Source organism: Colletotrichum navitas, assembly GCF_030913465.1.
Source record: "Colletotrichum navitas strain CBS 125086 chromosome Unknown LY79scaffold_106, whole genome shotgun sequence".
Taxonomy (NCBI): Eukaryota; Fungi; Ascomycota; class Sordariomycetes; order Glomerellales; family Glomerellaceae; genus Colletotrichum; species Colletotrichum navitas.
In genome coordinates, this window is record NW_026850652.1 from 46673 (window position 1) to 62847 (window position 16175).

At 54.8% G+C, this 16175-nt stretch overlaps 3 protein-coding genes across 3 annotated transcripts; 2 read left to right on the forward strand and 1 right to left on the reverse strand.

Moving 5' to 3' along the window:
* Nucleotides 1–36: 36 nt before the first annotated feature.
* LY79DRAFT_569942 (uncharacterized protein) lies at nt 37–3692 on the forward strand. Its single transcript, XM_060559107.1, has 5 exons — nt 37–321; nt 381–743; nt 1856–1896; nt 1947–2110; nt 2161–3692. Exons 1-5 carry the CDS (start codon nt 68–70, stop codon nt 3310–3312), a joined length of 1974 nt encoding a protein of 657 aa, XP_060408462.1. The 5' UTR covers nt 37–67; the 3' UTR covers nt 3313–3692.
* A 2146-nt stretch (nt 3693–5838) lies between these two features.
* Nucleotides 5839–7485, forward strand: LY79DRAFT_527023 (uncharacterized protein; the record flags this gene model as incomplete). Its single annotated transcript, XM_060555889.1, has 1 exon — nt 5839–7485. A coding segment is annotated over one exon (1647 nt), but the record flags the coding sequence as incomplete, so codon positions are not given.
* Nucleotides 7486–12122: 4637 nt separating this feature from the next.
* LY79DRAFT_44602 (uncharacterized protein) lies at nt 12123–12903 on the reverse strand. Its single transcript, XM_060553180.1, has one exon. The coding sequence runs from the start codon at nt 12699–12701 to the stop codon at nt 12159–12161; it is 543 nt and encodes a 180-aa protein (XP_060408464.1). The 5' UTR covers nt 12702–12903; the 3' UTR covers nt 12123–12158.
* Nucleotides 12904–16175: the final 3272 nt, after the last annotated feature.

The following is a 16175-nucleotide window of genomic DNA, read 5'->3' on the forward strand; positions in this document are numbered from 1 at the left end:
GTCCAAGTTCACAGGAGTAAAAGCCACAGGCTCGGACCTTTCCCCAGCCATTGCAGCTTTGATTGGAATGAGCACCCTAATTGGTTCCACTTCCTGTCTAAGCTCCACCTTCCTCCTCTTCACCCACGCCTGTCCAAGAAATATCCAAACAATCACTGCTGCACGACTTCTCCGCAACATCATCACGCTCCTTACTCCCCATTTCTTTTCTTCGCATCCTTCACCTGCAGCAGAACGTTCATCAACTACAGTCATCAACCCGTCGACCACTGACAAAATGACTGAGCCCGAGAACTTTGAAGAGGATCTATTCGCCGATCTGTGAGTGACGAGGATTTGCTGCCTGTGATTCCTGTCCACGGTGCTGATACGTGCCATAGTTACGATGATGACACCCCAGCAAAGCCCGCAGCTGCTCCGGAAGCCGCGTCCGCCTCCGCGCCTGCCCCCTCCTCTGTGCCTCAGCAAAGCATCGAAACGCAGGCCGAGCCGCCTGCTCAACCTGAACCAGACTATGGCGGCGGAGGCGGCGGTGGAGGCGGCGGCGACCAGATGAAGTACGAAGACGACGAAGACGACGATGACGTAGACTTCAACCTTGGAGGTGACAGCGCTGGCGGAGGAGGTGGTGGCGGTGGTGGCGGCAGCTACGCTCCTCCCTCGAACGGCGCCGGTAACATTAAGCACGAGGAACCTACATACTCCACAAGCACAGCAAAGAACCCAAGTGCCAAGGAAGACGGGTAAGTGCATATTTGATTGAAGCATGATGTCTGCATTTGTTACACCCCCAAAGTCCATTTGCCCAAAGTTGGGTCGCGTGGCCTGCATGATTAATTCGCAGCTCCCCTGCTGCGGTTTGAGGGAACTTGTGCGTTCAGTGGTCCCATGGAATCTCGAATTAGACCTGCTTGGTCTGAGGGTCTTGGAAGGACAAGAGAGGGCAACACCAGATGTCGACAACCATCGTTTGGGATCATTATTCAGGGCCATCCAATAGGCCGAGGATATCAAGAGAAGCCTGAAGCAAAGAAATGAAAAAAAGCAGAAAGAGAAGCCAGAAAGGTCACAAAAAAAGTCGGCTGGAAATAGCAGCCTGAGATCACCGAGATATGCCGACGATAGTCAGTCATCAGTCAGTCAGATCAGGGGCACCCTCGTGCGCCTTCTATAGCCCAGCCGCACAGAGAACCATCTGCGTTCCTCGGCTGCTGTAGCGAGATTAGCAGCGGATAGCGCTCGAAGCTAGAGCTAGCAGAGACTTGACGATAGCAAAAGACACGAAACATTCGACAATGACCAGGCTATCCGCTCTGCAATTCTCCCCAGACGTGAGAGAGTTTCTGTGGCTGGCTGGTGCTATTCGTCATCCACAATCGCTGTGGCTCCTGCTAGGAACCGAAATATTCAAATCTCGCGCTGGGGGTTGATGTCTGGATTCAACTGGCACGCGCCACCTAGAGGTCTTCTTCCAACACAATGGTGCTTAAATTCATCATCAACGCCAATGCTGTGGACAAGTTCTTGGACGCGGCATGACATGACGAAATCCGGCCAAGCTATCGACGACAAAACAAGCAATCTCGAACTGGTTCCAACACATCAGCCTGAAATGCCAGGAAGAGGAAACCCCAACCAGAATACCGACCTCTCCCTCGCCGTTTCAACGACAATCCAAGCCAAACCTTCTTCACTGGAGGAAGTCCACCTTCATTATCCGCCACTGGACTATGTTTCGCACGAAACCTTTCTCGTTCTTCCCAAATGCCGTCACTATGGCGTCTATCACACGATCACACATCACATGCAATGATTTTCAAGGTCCTGAGTTGCTTTGCTGACTGCTTTCTCTTAGAAAAATGTTCATTGGTGGTCTCAACTGGGAGACTACTGATCGTAAGTCAGGCATGTAAATTGGATATTGTGATTTGCTAATAGATGAGCAGATTCCCTTCGAGACTACTTCTCTCAATTTGGCGAGGTTGTCGAGTGCACTGTCATGAGAGACAGCAGCACTGGTCGGTCAAGAGGCTTCGGTTTTTTGACCTTCAGAGACCCTAAAACAGTCAACATTGTCATGGTTAAGGAGCATTTTCTGGATGGCAAGATTGTACGTTTGCTCTGGAACCCGCATAGATACGCATTGCTAACGAAAACCAGATCGATCCCAAGCGTGCGATTCCCCGAGATGAGCAAGAGAAAACTAGCAAAATCTTTGTCGGCGGCGTTAGCCAAGAGACTACCGACCAAGAATTCAAGGACTATTTCGCTCAGTTCGGGCGTGTTGTTGACGCTACCTTGATGATGGACAAGGACACCGGTCGTCCTCGTGGATTTGGCTTCGTCACATTCGAGAGCGAAGCTGGCGTCGACGCATGCTTAAGCACCAGCCTGGAAATTCACGGCAAGCCAATCGAAGTCAAGAAGGCTCAGCCACGAGGCAATCTCAGAGAAGAAGAAGAAGCTGCGCGACGGGGCGGCAAGTTCAAGAAGGGCGAGGACAATGCTCAGAGTGGACAGAACGGCATGGGAAGTAGTCAGATGGCTGCGGCCGGAGGCATGACGCCGCAGGTTATGGCTCAATATTTCCAGCGGATGCAGCAGTACTTCGCCATGATGCAACAGCAGATGGCCATGAGTCGTGGTATGGGCCCTATGAACCCGGCGATGATGCAGCAGATGATGCAAATGCAACAAATGCAGCAGATGCAAAGTCAGATGATGGGCCGCGGTGGAGGAGGCAGCAACGGTCAGCAGGGTATGATGGGCCAGATGACGCCTCAGATGATGCAGCAGATGCAGCAAATGCAGCAACAGATGCAACAACAGATGGGACAGCAGGGCGGCCCCCCATCTGGGCCTAGCGGCAGCTTCAGCCCACAACAGCAGATGTTCGACCCGTCCCAAGGGGGTCAGCCGCAGCAGCAGCTGCAGCAGCAGCAGCAGCAACAACAACAGCCTAGTCAGGGCCCACGACGGGGCGGCGGTGGCGGCGGTGGAGGTGTCCCCCGCGACCAGTACAACCAAGGGGGCGCCTATGCCATGGGTGGCGGTGGTGGCGCTCCTACGTCTTGGGAAGGCATGTACGACGATGTTCCTCAGCCCAACCTGAACCAGGGCGGCCGAGGGGGTTACAGAGGCGGGCATCGCGGTGGTTCCCACAGCGGCGGCTCTCACCAGGGATCTCCGGATCCTGCGCACGCTCCGCCTGCCAACGCCCCTACGGGACCGAAGAACGCGGGCAGACCCGGTGCCAACTACCGCGGCGGCGGCCGAAGCGGAAACCGCGGTTTCCATCCGTACTCGCGTTAAGGTACGGTTGTATGCATACAGCTTTGTACTAGACTTCAAATGGAGCCACTTCCATGTCCCAAGAGGACACTGGATGGTATGTTTTAATGCGCCTAGGACTTTGCTTCGCCATCTGAGTATTCCCGGGCTTGAGGAGTTATCAAAACAAACCAGAATATCGGGCGCCAAAAGAAACCGCAATTAGGAAGGGGAAGGTTCACTTGGGGGTTCGGTTTGGGTCGGCTGACTTGGCTTACTTCTCCCACGGCTATTGTTTTCCTTTTCTTTTCTCCCGTTTTCCCTCTTTCTCTGGAAAGTTTGTATCATACACCAAAACAGAAGAGAAAATCAATGATTAATTGGCACTTATGCTTGTCGAGCTATCTTGAAGCAGTAACTGAAGACTATCACCCGAATAAACACAACGTTAACAACCTTGCCAGGCCATGGTTTCATGAACCAAGAATATTCTCTCAAGTAGGGTTGCCAATGCCGTAACCGAATGCCCCAGTCTTTTAAGGGTTACGCGCTTTGCATAGCCTTCGGGATCCGGTCTGGCATCTAGAACTAGGTTTCGCCGCATTCAAGTATGTAATTAGCACACGTGGAACGAGTGTCCCGGCTTACAGTTCGATATCATATTGTGGCTTGGTGGCGCTAAACCTCTACTTCACGTGGTAACGTCGACGCCCTCAAAACGGCTACGAGGGTTTTCAGCTCCTCACCAAAACGGTCAAGGCGGTGCAATTTCACGCCGAGACCGGCCGTCGCGGCTGAGAAGGTGGTGAGAGGGGCTCGCACTTTAGATTCGACTTTCTTCTCAGACCACTCTGACCTCTAGAGCATTTTCCGGGCGTCTTTTGTGAATTTTCACATTAGGTTTCGGAAGTTGAAGCCATCATGGACCCTAAACAGGACCTCCCGTACTTTCCACCGCCTCCAGGTCAAGCTGGACAGCCTCCGCCGCTGCCACAGCGTCTGTCCGGCTCGCATCTCACTGGCGCGTCTCCCTTTGGCATAGACGGGCAGCATCACGCTACTCAACATTCTCAACCCTCTCATCCTTTCGGACACCAGCCTAGTAGCCAGTTTGCACCCTTGCCTAGATCTTACCAGTACCCTCAACCTCCAATAATGGCGTCTCAGAATCCCCATCCCTCACACACATATCAGCCAGCAGCTCCGCAGAACAATGCCTATTCCAATCCCCACCTGCCTGCTAGCCAACACTACTCGTCTGCGGTTCCAACTCCATCGACGTATTCGCATCAGAGCTCGTCATCCGCCGCCGTGTACACTCCCATCCCGCCCGGCAAGTTTCAACAGAGCACTTCTCTCTTTTCGGGCACTCAGAAAGTGCTAGGCTCGTACCAAGGCATAAAGAACCGGGCCAAAGCAAAACTAGTCCAGTACCTTGCTCAGCCAGCATCTCAGGCGGCGTCTCAAACCCGGCCTGATCATCCTCACACCCAATATATTCAGAATCAAAGCCCTAGCTACTATTCCTCGCCTCTGGCTCTACCGGCCAACAGTGTCGTCGATTCGCAAGGCTATTGTCATAACAGCCAATACCAATATGGGAGTCCTGCCCCCTCGCCCGCAGCAACTGTGCCACCCCAAACTAGTCAAAGTCCCCAGCAATACACCCCTCCAGTCCAGGGACAAAGCCATACAAATCCCGCAATGTATAATCCTGAAATGAGAGTCGAGCAAGGACATCAAGTCCTTCAACAACTGACGTACAGTCCGCAGGTCACCATGCCGCATGATGCCGCATTACACCACTATCCTGCCATGCCTCAAGTGAGCCAGCCTATGCAGCATGACCAGATTCTCATTCCTGGCACTGTCCAGAATGGAGTATTGCCTGTATACCCGGCTTCACCTGCAACGCCAGTAATGAGTCAACCATTACCACCCACCCATCACCACTTGCCTCACCTGTCTCAGACCCAGGAAGTAATGAGTCGTCCATCGGAAACGATGCAAAATCTACCAACAACTCACGACATGCTAGTTAGTCGACCGTCGGATACCCGAATTCTATCAACAATCGCAGTAACTGAGCCTGGTCATTACTTGCCGCCCCCTCAGCCTCTTGTGAACGCTTACGCCAATGGACCCTCTGTAAGTGGTGCGGGACATCCTACATCATATGTACTGGTCCCGTCGAGCACAGCACAGCCAGAAAATGCCCGAGCCGATGCCGAAAACGCTCATCAAGTCTTAGCGGCACCTCAACTTTCACCTCAAAGAGATCCCGTCCTTGCTCCTCAGCAGGGTAACACAGCTCTTGCGATAGAACATATCTCTGCTGAACTGGTCAACCTGAGCCTGCAGGCTCCGGGTCCGCCGAAGAGCACGCCCTTGGGCCCCGAAGACGAAGAGTTCCACGAGTGGAAACGGCCCATCCCCCAGGTCGCTGACGATGGGAAGCCAAACGCCACCATCTGGGAATGTCCAGAACAGCGGGAGCTCGACTACGAAACCGACTGCTACTGCTTGGAGAATGCTCCTGACTTCCTTATCTGCACACGTTGCCACGAGATATACCTCTGCGGGACGCCTCTCGCTTCGTCCATGGAGCGCGTCCGACGAGCCTCCGGGCGGTGCCGCTTCAACGTACCGCGCATCACCCGGCTTCTGCTTCCCGAGTATGTGAAGCACAATGACGACGGGCCCATCCGGGAGTTCATATCGTCTCGTCTAAGCATCCTAGACTGCAAGGGCCCGCAAGGCTCCACAGGCGGCGCAGGAATAAAATGGTTCAAGACGCTCGACAGCCGGCTCGAGGGTTTCATTTCCTGCGAAGCCTGCTACGAGGACATTGTTCTGGCAACGTCTTTCCGACAACATTTTGTCGCCAACGAGACGGCTCAGCCGTCCGATGCCACATGGGCTTGCGACGTTTGCCTACCTTTCGTCGCGCGGTCGCTGGTCAAGTACTCCAAGAGGACCACGGACGCCTGGGAGGAATGGGTCCAGGCCGCGGTCAAGCACATCAACCTCCCCCAGTGCGAGAAGAAACCGGTCTCGCCCACCACAAGACAGTGGATGCAGCTACGCGAGCAGAGGTTCCCCGAGATGAAGATGTGCGAGCGATGCTACGAGGAGACTGTTGCTCTTACACCCATAGATGGGAACTTTGAGGTGTTCCCCCAGCAGCCCAGCCATACAGGGCTGGACTGGATGGACGTGGCTCTCGGGTACCGGAGCGTGGAACCTTCCCCTTTTCTCTGCAGCGCGACGAGCCTCCCGGTACGCGTCTCGATCGCGGCGGCAAATAGCCAGAAGGATGTCGGTGTGTTTTACAAGGCGCTGGAGACCATCATCCCGAGCTCCCACTGCACCGAGCAGGGCATTGTCGGCGGTGTTCGGTACACCCTGAAGGGCGGCGGATGTGATAGCTATAGCCTTTGTGCCGCTTGCTATGCGGGCTACGTGGAGACGTGGCAGCTGGGCCGCTTCTTTGAGCAAACGAAGGGGCTGGACGACACGCAAGCTTACCTCTGCAGCTTCCAGCGCTCGGCCCCTCGTTGGTTCCAGCACATGTACCGGATGCAAGAGGCCATCGACACAGGCGTCTGGTCCCGGTACTCGGGCTTCGTCCGGAAGTTCGACGGGGTGCCGGACTGCGCCAGAGAGACGCAGGTCGAGAACCGCAAGTGGTACGGCTGGGACGACTGCACGATCTGCCCGGAGTGCTACATTACGTTCTGCAAGGAGTCGTCGCCGGGCCCCGGCGTCGAGATGGACTACGACAACCAGCTCGTCGCCGACAGGAGGATGTGCTGCCTGTATTCGCCCCGGATGCGGCAGAAGTGGATCGAGGCCTGCGAGAAGGGCGACGCCGGGCCGCTGGTCGAGTTCTCGAGACAGCGCCACGGGGTCTATGTGCAAACGGTGCTCCAGGTCCAGATGCTTCGCCAGATGCAGGAGATCCAGATGATGAACGCCATGCACGCTGGCCTGATGAGCGTCACGTACCATGGCATCGAGGGCATGAGGATCGTGTCCGGGACGACGGACGGGTACGAGCACGGCAACAGCACGCTCGGGTGGCACGCGACGGAGGAGGGGGCCACGAGCGCCGCGTTCCAGAACCAGATGCAGTCGGGCATGAGCCAGGCCAACAGCCCGAGAACCTGGATGATGATAGCACAACTGACCATGCAGTGGAAAGAGGTTGAGTGAGTGAGAAGACAAACGTCGGGCACTTTAGCTTGTCCATTCTTTTCGGTCACTTCCATGTATCTGCTAGCCATGTTTGTACACTTCTTTAAACTTAACCGCGTGACCTGCGCTTGATTTTTCCAAGAATCCAAGTCGACTTGTCAAGAGACTTGCGTTGTATCGTGACTTTCTGTCCTGGTCACAACACAGCAACTAGTGTATCTAGGAACTATGAACACGGACCAACTCTATCGACAATTCCGACTACTGCTTGCCGTAGATACATGCATTAGATTCTTTTGGTTCTCGATCGACAGGGCGGGTGAACCCTTTTCGCCTGGGTGAAGAAGCAGTATCTCAATTTATAATATTTATTGTTGCCCAAAGAAGGGGAAAAGAGGAAGAAGTCGGCTACCGGCAGACCTCAGTACCCCAGTTGTTCCCGTCCTGATTGTACCCATATTCCAACAGATTCCAATGTGTTGGGGGCCCGAGTACACCCAACGTTTCCGGTTTATCTGGTTTACAAGTCACAATGAAGTCTGTCAACGGAAACCACAAACGTCTTCTCCCGGATGATTTCTTCCGAGTTACCACCCCGGCAACAACCAGAAGAAATGGAAGAGGAAGGACGACCGAAGGCGGTGCCTCTTAAGGTCGCACAAGTATAAAATGATAGTAACACAGTCGGATAAACACAGTATAAGTACCATACGAGACGAAATAGGTAGGCGTCTATAGATAGAAACACAGTACCATGGAATCTTGTAACTAAACCTCCTGATCAACCAAGGCAGAGAGAGATGCCCCCCCCCCCCCTCCCCCCCCCTAGTTGCTATACCTAGAGGAAGGACGACGACGCATAAGACAAGAAGATGCGGCGGGCAATCCAGCAAGACATCCATCATTGTCCACCACCGGTTGGGTAAATGAGGCGAAAGATACAGGCCACGCACACACGGCCCGCGGCCCTCATTGATCAACTACCTCCAGTCCATCGACCAAAAGGCAGGAGAGAGCCCAAAAACCGAGTCAATCGAATGTCAAATTGAATGTCAAATTACCGGGCATATCTTCAGCCCTTGATCATCCACGCAACCCTGAGCCTCCGCTCCCCCCCCCTTGCTTCAGTCTCCGAGAACCGTTGATAGCCGGGCTGCCATCTCACACACACACACACACATGCCTCTATCTCCCACACCTTACCTTCACAAGTCCAGCCGGCCACAAAAGAAAAGGAAAAGAAAAGAAAAAAGCCCGAATCGGGCTCACAACTTTTGCCGAGAAATCTAGAACCCCTCCCCCGGTGCGCCTCTCGCAACGCCCTGCAGCCTTCAACCCCCAAGGAATTGTATCCTTCTCCCTTTCCGAACCTACGAGTCTCAAAGCCACACTTTTCTCCCAGTCCTTCCACGGCTAGTTCTAGTTCCCGACCTGCGCCCACGTAGCACTGCGGGAGGAGGGAGGGGGGGCGAAGCCAGCCTCACTTCTCGAGCAATGTCTTGTGTTGCCCTCCGCCCCCCCCCCTCACCCCGCAGCATGTGAACTAGTAGAACGGAGCTAAATCCCTCTCAGGAGGGAAGGCCACGCAGTTCGACTAAACGTCTTTGACAGCTTCGATGAACAAGCCCCGGCCCCTAGCCCCCAGCCAGCCAGCCAGCCAGCCAACCAGCTCTACCCTGCTTCATATCGAAAACGACTAATCGTTTCCCAGAAGGAATGTAAAGAAAGACAAAAAAAAAATGGAGTGCCTTTTTTTTTTCTTTCCTAATGTGTATAATTCGAGACACTGCCCCGAAAAGGAAAAGGAAAAGTAAAATAAAAAGTAGCCTGCCCTGTATCACCGCGTGCCTGGGCAAGCGACCCTACGAGCGGCCCGTCTAGGCTGGCTACGCATATCTCAGTTCATCGCTCTCCATGCCGCCTTGGGAAATATCAGTCCTCTCGCCCCGCCCGCCTTGGAAAACCCCCCATCTTCCTTTGCCCTTTTGGTCACCTGGGAAGGAAACGAAGGGAAAGAGAGTTGAGAAAAAAGCAAGAATATCAGTTTGACCCCCCCAACCCACTTCCCCCTTCTTCCCCGTTCTTCCCCAACCCTACGTCACTGCCAGCCCGTCGATCCCCTCCCCTCCCCCCACCCCTTCCTTCCTTTCCTTTTCCTTCCCCCTTCTCCCAGGAACAGTGTGCCATGGTTGCCAAACACATTACCTACCTCGCGCCCCTTCCGGAAGAGGCCTAGCCCTATCTCCATTCGCCGACCGACTATCGTATCTCGAGAAAAGCTTCCCGGCACTCGGTATGCGGGACCAAGAAAGGGGGGGAAGGGGGAGGGGGGGGGGGGGCAGACCGAGATCCCAAAGCGGCCAAGCCGTACCGCCGACATCCAGCCACCACCGTGTCCAACGGCCGGCGCCCGCACGCGACGTCGGGCCCCACGGCAACCTTTCCCGTCCCTGCCTTACACGCACTAGAGTGCGGTCCCGTGACCCCGTCCCGGCTCCGTTCCTCTTCCCCTTTCGCCTTTTGGCATCATGGCATGACGGCAAGACCTGAATTTGACAGGTTTGTCCGTCTGTCCGCCTGACCGCGCGGTTCAAGCAACAGCTCGTCCCGCACTCATCTGCCTCCTTCCCCTCCCCCCCCCCCCCCCTCTCGCCTCGTGATCACCCTCTGGACCTGCAAGTCTCACACTGAGTTGTCACTGGACCGCACCGCTCCGACTCACACCCTCACTCTCAGAAGCCAAGTCTCCATTTCTACCCGACCGCTGTCGCACATCGCCTTACATCAGCGCAGAGGAAAAGCAAACATGCGTGCACGTGCATCCAGCTTTAGACGCGGGTGACATTCGGACATGGGTCTGGAAGAAGGGGGGGGGGAGGGATTTCCCGCAGGGGGAGAGAGATAAATGGCGTTGGTAAGAGAAGAAAGAGAAAAAAGAAAGTGTCTCGAATCGCAGAGTCCTCGTCAACCATCCATTCTCTTCCCAATGGCTTCACCTCCACGGGAAGAGCACGAGTAGAACGCGACCTGACTAACTCATGAAGTAAGCAACTCCCCCTCTTTCCCTTGTCCACGATCCTGCACCTCCTCGCGTCTGCCTATCGTCTGCCACCGCCGTCCTGAACTGTCGGGAAAAAGCAAGTCCGCCAAGCATCTACGCCTTTCCTCAATCTTAGCGTGCATAGTACACATACGCCCCCCCAGCTCCTTTCACTTTCGAACTCAACTCCTACAGGGAGGCCGGGCCAGAGAGAGACAGACAGGCAGAGAGAGAGAGAAAGAGAGTAAGAAAAGAAACTCTACAGCGGGCGATGCCCACTGTTCGTGACCATCGGACCAAGTAGAAAAGGTTCTATAAAAAAGAAAAAAGAAGAAATACGCACCTCTTCCCTCCTCTCTCTTCAAACCCCCTAGGGGTATTTCCTTCCAGATTCGCATCCCCCCCGCCCCCCCCCCAGGCAACGATTTGACGATCGACGTAACCCATCCATCTCCCTCAGCCTCAAAATAAAAATACAAACCTCAGCCTCATCACCGCCCCTTGGCTTCATCCAGCTACACCCCCAAGGGACCGGCTATCTCGATCCTGAACCTCTCAAACGCCCTTTGCAAAAGGTGACCCCCCCCCCCCCCCCCCCCCTTCCTTCTCCGTCTGCGGCCTACATCTTGCGTCCTGCGCCTTCGCTATCCACATCGAAATGCGGTATGCGCTGTGCGCACAAACCGAGTTCGCCTCATCCCGGCCGCCGGCCCTCGAAACGGGTTTGCCCATCAAACCAGCCCAAGACACGGGAACGCATATAGCCCACCGTACCAGCAGGTAATCTGCCCGGTGACGCACATACTCATGTACGTCCAAGCTAGTACCACCAAAAGCAATTTCTCTATCGCTCACTTTCCCTCTCTTAATTGACGCCCCCACCTCTCCCTATCCGGGTGAGGGAAAAAAAAAAAAAAAAACAGAAAACAAACGACACCAAAAGTGTGGCGACCCCGAACTCGCCAGATACGGCAAGCAGCCCGTAAAAGTGTCTCGCAAAAATGAAAAACCAATCAAAATGTTCCGAGAACCATCGTTGGTTGGAACGTACCTTGACACTCCCCCCCTTCCCCCCTCAAGAATGTGCGGTGATGACACCCCGACGCCAGCAACGTCTCAATCCACATAGGACCTATCTCTGTTTCTCATAATGTCTCTCTTTCTCTTCAACGTCCACCTTCCCCATCTCCGAATTCGGAAAGTGGCTCGCCGTCAGCGACAGCGCACACGTACAGAGAACACTGGGCCGTCGCCCTCTTCCCCCACCCTCGCGTCTCAACTACACTACTACTACTACTACTACTACTACTACTACTACTGTTACAATTACTCTTCCTGGCTGATGTGAACATCGCCTGTATCGGCATCTGCCGTCGTTAATCTCAGTATCACAAGGGAAGCCCCTAGATCCCATGTGTGTGTGTGATCCACCATCCCTGACTGAGGCGAATGCCGGGGGGAGGCGGTCCAGATTGAAGATGAGGATCTGACCGCCCTGCCCCGCCGTCGCCACGGGTCCAATGACTCCTTCGGCGCTGCTTCCGCATCTATCGGATGGACGCGGGAAAATCCCCCGTCCCCCATGCCCTCCCATGTCCTCCCATACCCCCATGCGCCCATTCATCGTGCTCTTTTCATCTCGCGGCCATGGTTAGCCCCTGCACCCACTGCTGGCTGCTGTTCGCTCTTGAGGCCTAAGGGTCTTCGCCCCTCCCAAATCTGATGCGGCGCTCGGATCCGCACATCTTGCGAATAGGCTGGCAAGCGCCGCCGGTGAAAACTCCCTTCCCCCGGGCCCAAGATGCATGAATGGTGCATTTTCTCTGCCCGCCACTGGACGAGACGACAGACCGGTCAAGAAGTGGATTCGGGGGAAGGGGGGGCTGTTGGCGTGTACATCGCAAGACATGCCCGAAATGCACAGTCGCAGGAACGTCTCTCTTCGCTCGTCTCCGAGAGACACCAAAAGCAGGAGAATCCTTTGCAGCGAGTAATATCCCGAAGTCGATCGCTCGCTCGCTGATAGAGGTACATAGCACAAGCTGCCGTGTGTGACACGAGCCGTCTTCTCCGGGCCATATAAGCTTCGGCTTTTGGTTGGATCGATACACGGAAATGGGCCGGCCAGCCCCCGTAGGTTAAACTTTCGATAGCGTTGTACCTCGACTGCCGAAACACCATTGGACCCTTGCATTGAACCCTGAAGACCTTAATCGACATCAACAGGGCGGGACTATCACTTGATCGTTATTGTGCGGTGGTGGCTTGTCGCTAATTTGCTCTTTGCCTGACCCTGTGCCCAGGGGGGTTGGAAGGGGCCCAGGTCGCAGGCAGCAATGCCCAACATCAGACGATATCGTGAGTTCTTCAGCAGCTGTGCTCAAGACGATGCTACCAACCGCCCTCACCCCCGGCTAGTGCTCGCCATGCGTTCGAAGCCGGCCTTTCCAGTAGGTACCTGAGGCGGACTACGGATAAACGAGAATATGGCACAGTAAGCCTTACCATGGATGCAACTATATCAGACAACCGCTCATCGCGGCATGCTTGCCAACAGCGTCCGACCGGAACCGTTCGCCATGCGCCGCCACGCGGCAAACGAAAGTCCGGTCGACTCGTACATACTCGCACCGAATAACTGCCGTGTGTCACTCCAAGAAGATGCTTGTGCAATGTTTCAACAGCGGTATGGCCCGTTCCTGCTCCCACCAGAGAGAAAGGCCCGAGGTGATGATTAAGTCAAGGTCCGGTCTTGGGGCCGAGGAGGGTGGGATTAAGGTACTGTGGGGACGGCAGAACGAAGTTGTGATGCACGATACAACTGACTTCGTTGCTGGCCTATGTTGAAACTCCAAACTTTCCCGAGGCCCCCGTTGGAGAGGCGTCGGCGGTGCTAGAGTATTATTATGTACCTGTGCGACCTCAACAGACCAGGTATAAGATCGCCATGGCAAGAAAGCGCTTGATGCACGGTCGCGCTGGATATTGCGTTCGAGACTACCACCCCGGTTCACCGATAAGTCCAGTATGAGCCTCAAACGGAGTAGTAAAGCCACAGTGAGGGATTCTAGACGGGCACTGGCAGCCAATGATGGTATCGTACTAAGTGCGGGAAGCGCGAGAAACAACGTCTTGTGTGAGGCGTCAACAAAGAGAGCGTCTCTGGCATGGAAGACCTTTTCGTCGAAGGTAGGAGACAGGTGTTATACGAGGAAGAGTAGAGAAAAACATTCAATAGGTTCTCGTAGTATCGCCAAGACTGCCTGGCGCTCACCTCTCTCTCCTTTCCTGTCACTCTGCGGCAATGGTTCGTTTCCTGCTGGCATTTCAAAAGGGTGTAACGACGTCGAAGAGAAGGGTTCCTCACCAGAGCGGCTTGGCTCGCGGCCGGACGTGATTCAGAACCGAGGAAAAAGAAAAGAAACGGGGGGCCCTGCGCGAGACACATTCTGACAGGTCATTGGCAGTACTTGTGAGGCGTCGCAACCCTCCCACGCAAGATGATCTTGGCCAAAAGCGAACCTTGGCGCGGGATAAGAACTTGCCCTGTTTGATTCCTGTCGGCCTTGTTGTGTGCCGCAATATCGACCTCAAACAATAGCGTTTAGCTAGCATGCTACCTGCTCACCGGTGGCGATTGCAAAGTTTGGACACTGGTAGAGATTACCAAGATCTCGGAGCAATCAAGGGCGGCCAGCCCAAGTTGTTTCTTGGCGACAATCCGCGGTGTTTGAACCAAATGCCGCCACCGTGAAGGCGTTGGTGAGGGTTTCGAGGGCACGACAGCCACAAAGACGCACCGTAAACACCCCCCCCCCCCCCCCCCCCCCCTTCCCAATCAAAGGGCCACTTCCCGTACTCATACGATGGCGCAGCCCCGTCGACTGAGAGTGAGCGGTAAAGCACTGGGGAGAATCGGTGGGGAGAAAAAGAAGAAAAACAAATGAGCAGGCACGCTAGGTTTACCGACTTGCCTAACGCTGGGAGGGATTGAGTAGTGAGAGCCACGTATGATTGAAGCCAAGTTCATCTCGTCCCTAAGCGCTTTGGTCAGCCGGCGAGACTGCTATTTGGAACAGTCCCAATCCCATGCTCCCCACAGAAGAGGCATCTCAATGGGACAACTAGGCGTATACGGCCCGGCAGCTCGATCCTGAAGTCGTGTGAATTGGCAAGCGCAGGCAGGCGGTAGAGCATAAGGACTCGGGAGCACCCAGCGTAATTGCCAGCGAGGTCCGTCACGGGCAAATGCCAGGCCACCTCTGCGGGCTGACACGACGTACGGGCAACAGTCCAACGTTAACCAACAAGCTTGAGCGGGCGCAGTGTGGCATTCCCCCAATGGCGATTGGCGCATCAGTCGAGCCCAGCCTTCGTGTTTCGCTGGCTGTTGGAACGTAACAAGTAGCAGACAAAGAGGTCGACAGGGGGCTGGAGTGCCCTCGGCCATCATACAGTGCTGAGAAATTGATCATTGTGGAAATATGACTGGAATAGCCCTCGCCGTCGCCATTGTGTGACGTATGACGAACAACCCCTAGCAGAACATTACGTTTCCTCGAGGAGGCCTCTAATTGAGATGAACAGGATCAAGATATCACGTCATGGCTGATTCAGACAAAGCTGGCCTAAAGGCTAAGAAGTGAAAAGTGACCCATGGAACCAATATCCATCCATATTCTTTTCAGTCGAAGAAGGAAAGCGGCACCCTCAGCTCAGGAGTCCCAACCGCGGAACGCCTTGTCAGCCTAGGTACCTGTGGTGCCGGCGGCACCGAAGGTTCTCGCTTCCATAATGCCACTTGGTAGGTTTATCGTGATGCGTCGTATCGGGGATTGCTCGGCCATGCGTGTTTGATGGAGCAGGGCTAGCGCAGTTTTCCTGCTCCTGCACTGTAGCGGAACAGCAAACGTCAATATGAAGGCATTATGGGCAATTCGTCGGCGAACCCGCATTCGATGGTGTTGGTCGTGCTTACTTCCCACCCTTCAGGACTTTTGTGCGTGGCCTTTGCTTCAACATTCGGGCACAGAACCGTTTCCGAGTCAGATTCCCGTGTTTGTGCCGGGGGGTTGTTTCCGTGGGCTGGCAGTTGGCCACGGGCTCTTTCAGGCTTGATTCCATTGCCGAGATGGAGAAACGAGCATGGGTCTGTCTGCCTGTCTCGCCAGTCATTCTAATCTTGGCGGGAGGGCCTCGAGTCCGAACCACATGGTTGGGAAGCGGGGTTGAGGGCCTATTCGGGCGCTAGACAGTTTCTTTTGCAATAACTGACCCAGCGTGGAGGCTTTGGTTGCTGAAATGTGCCTCGAACCAGTTGCCGGTCAGTCGTTATGACGGTATATAGAATCAGGATACTAGCGGTTAGGCCATTCTGTCCTCGATGACAGCTGGTACGTCTTGTACGGAGTACTTGGTGCCCAATGCCCGAAAGCCCCTGGATGGTGGTGCCAATACAGCACATCTTACCGACCGGGCCCCCTGACCCCCTAGCCTTCCCCATTCGTCGAGAACGAAGGGTGAGTGGCGTTGATCATGACATGTTCGCCAGGTAGAGATGTGAGATGATAGTGTGTGTGTGTGTGTGTGTGTGTGTGTGTGTGCTGGGGGGGCTGCGTGGCATCCCGATTTCCAGATCAAACGATCGCACCACGAGCTAGGCATAGCT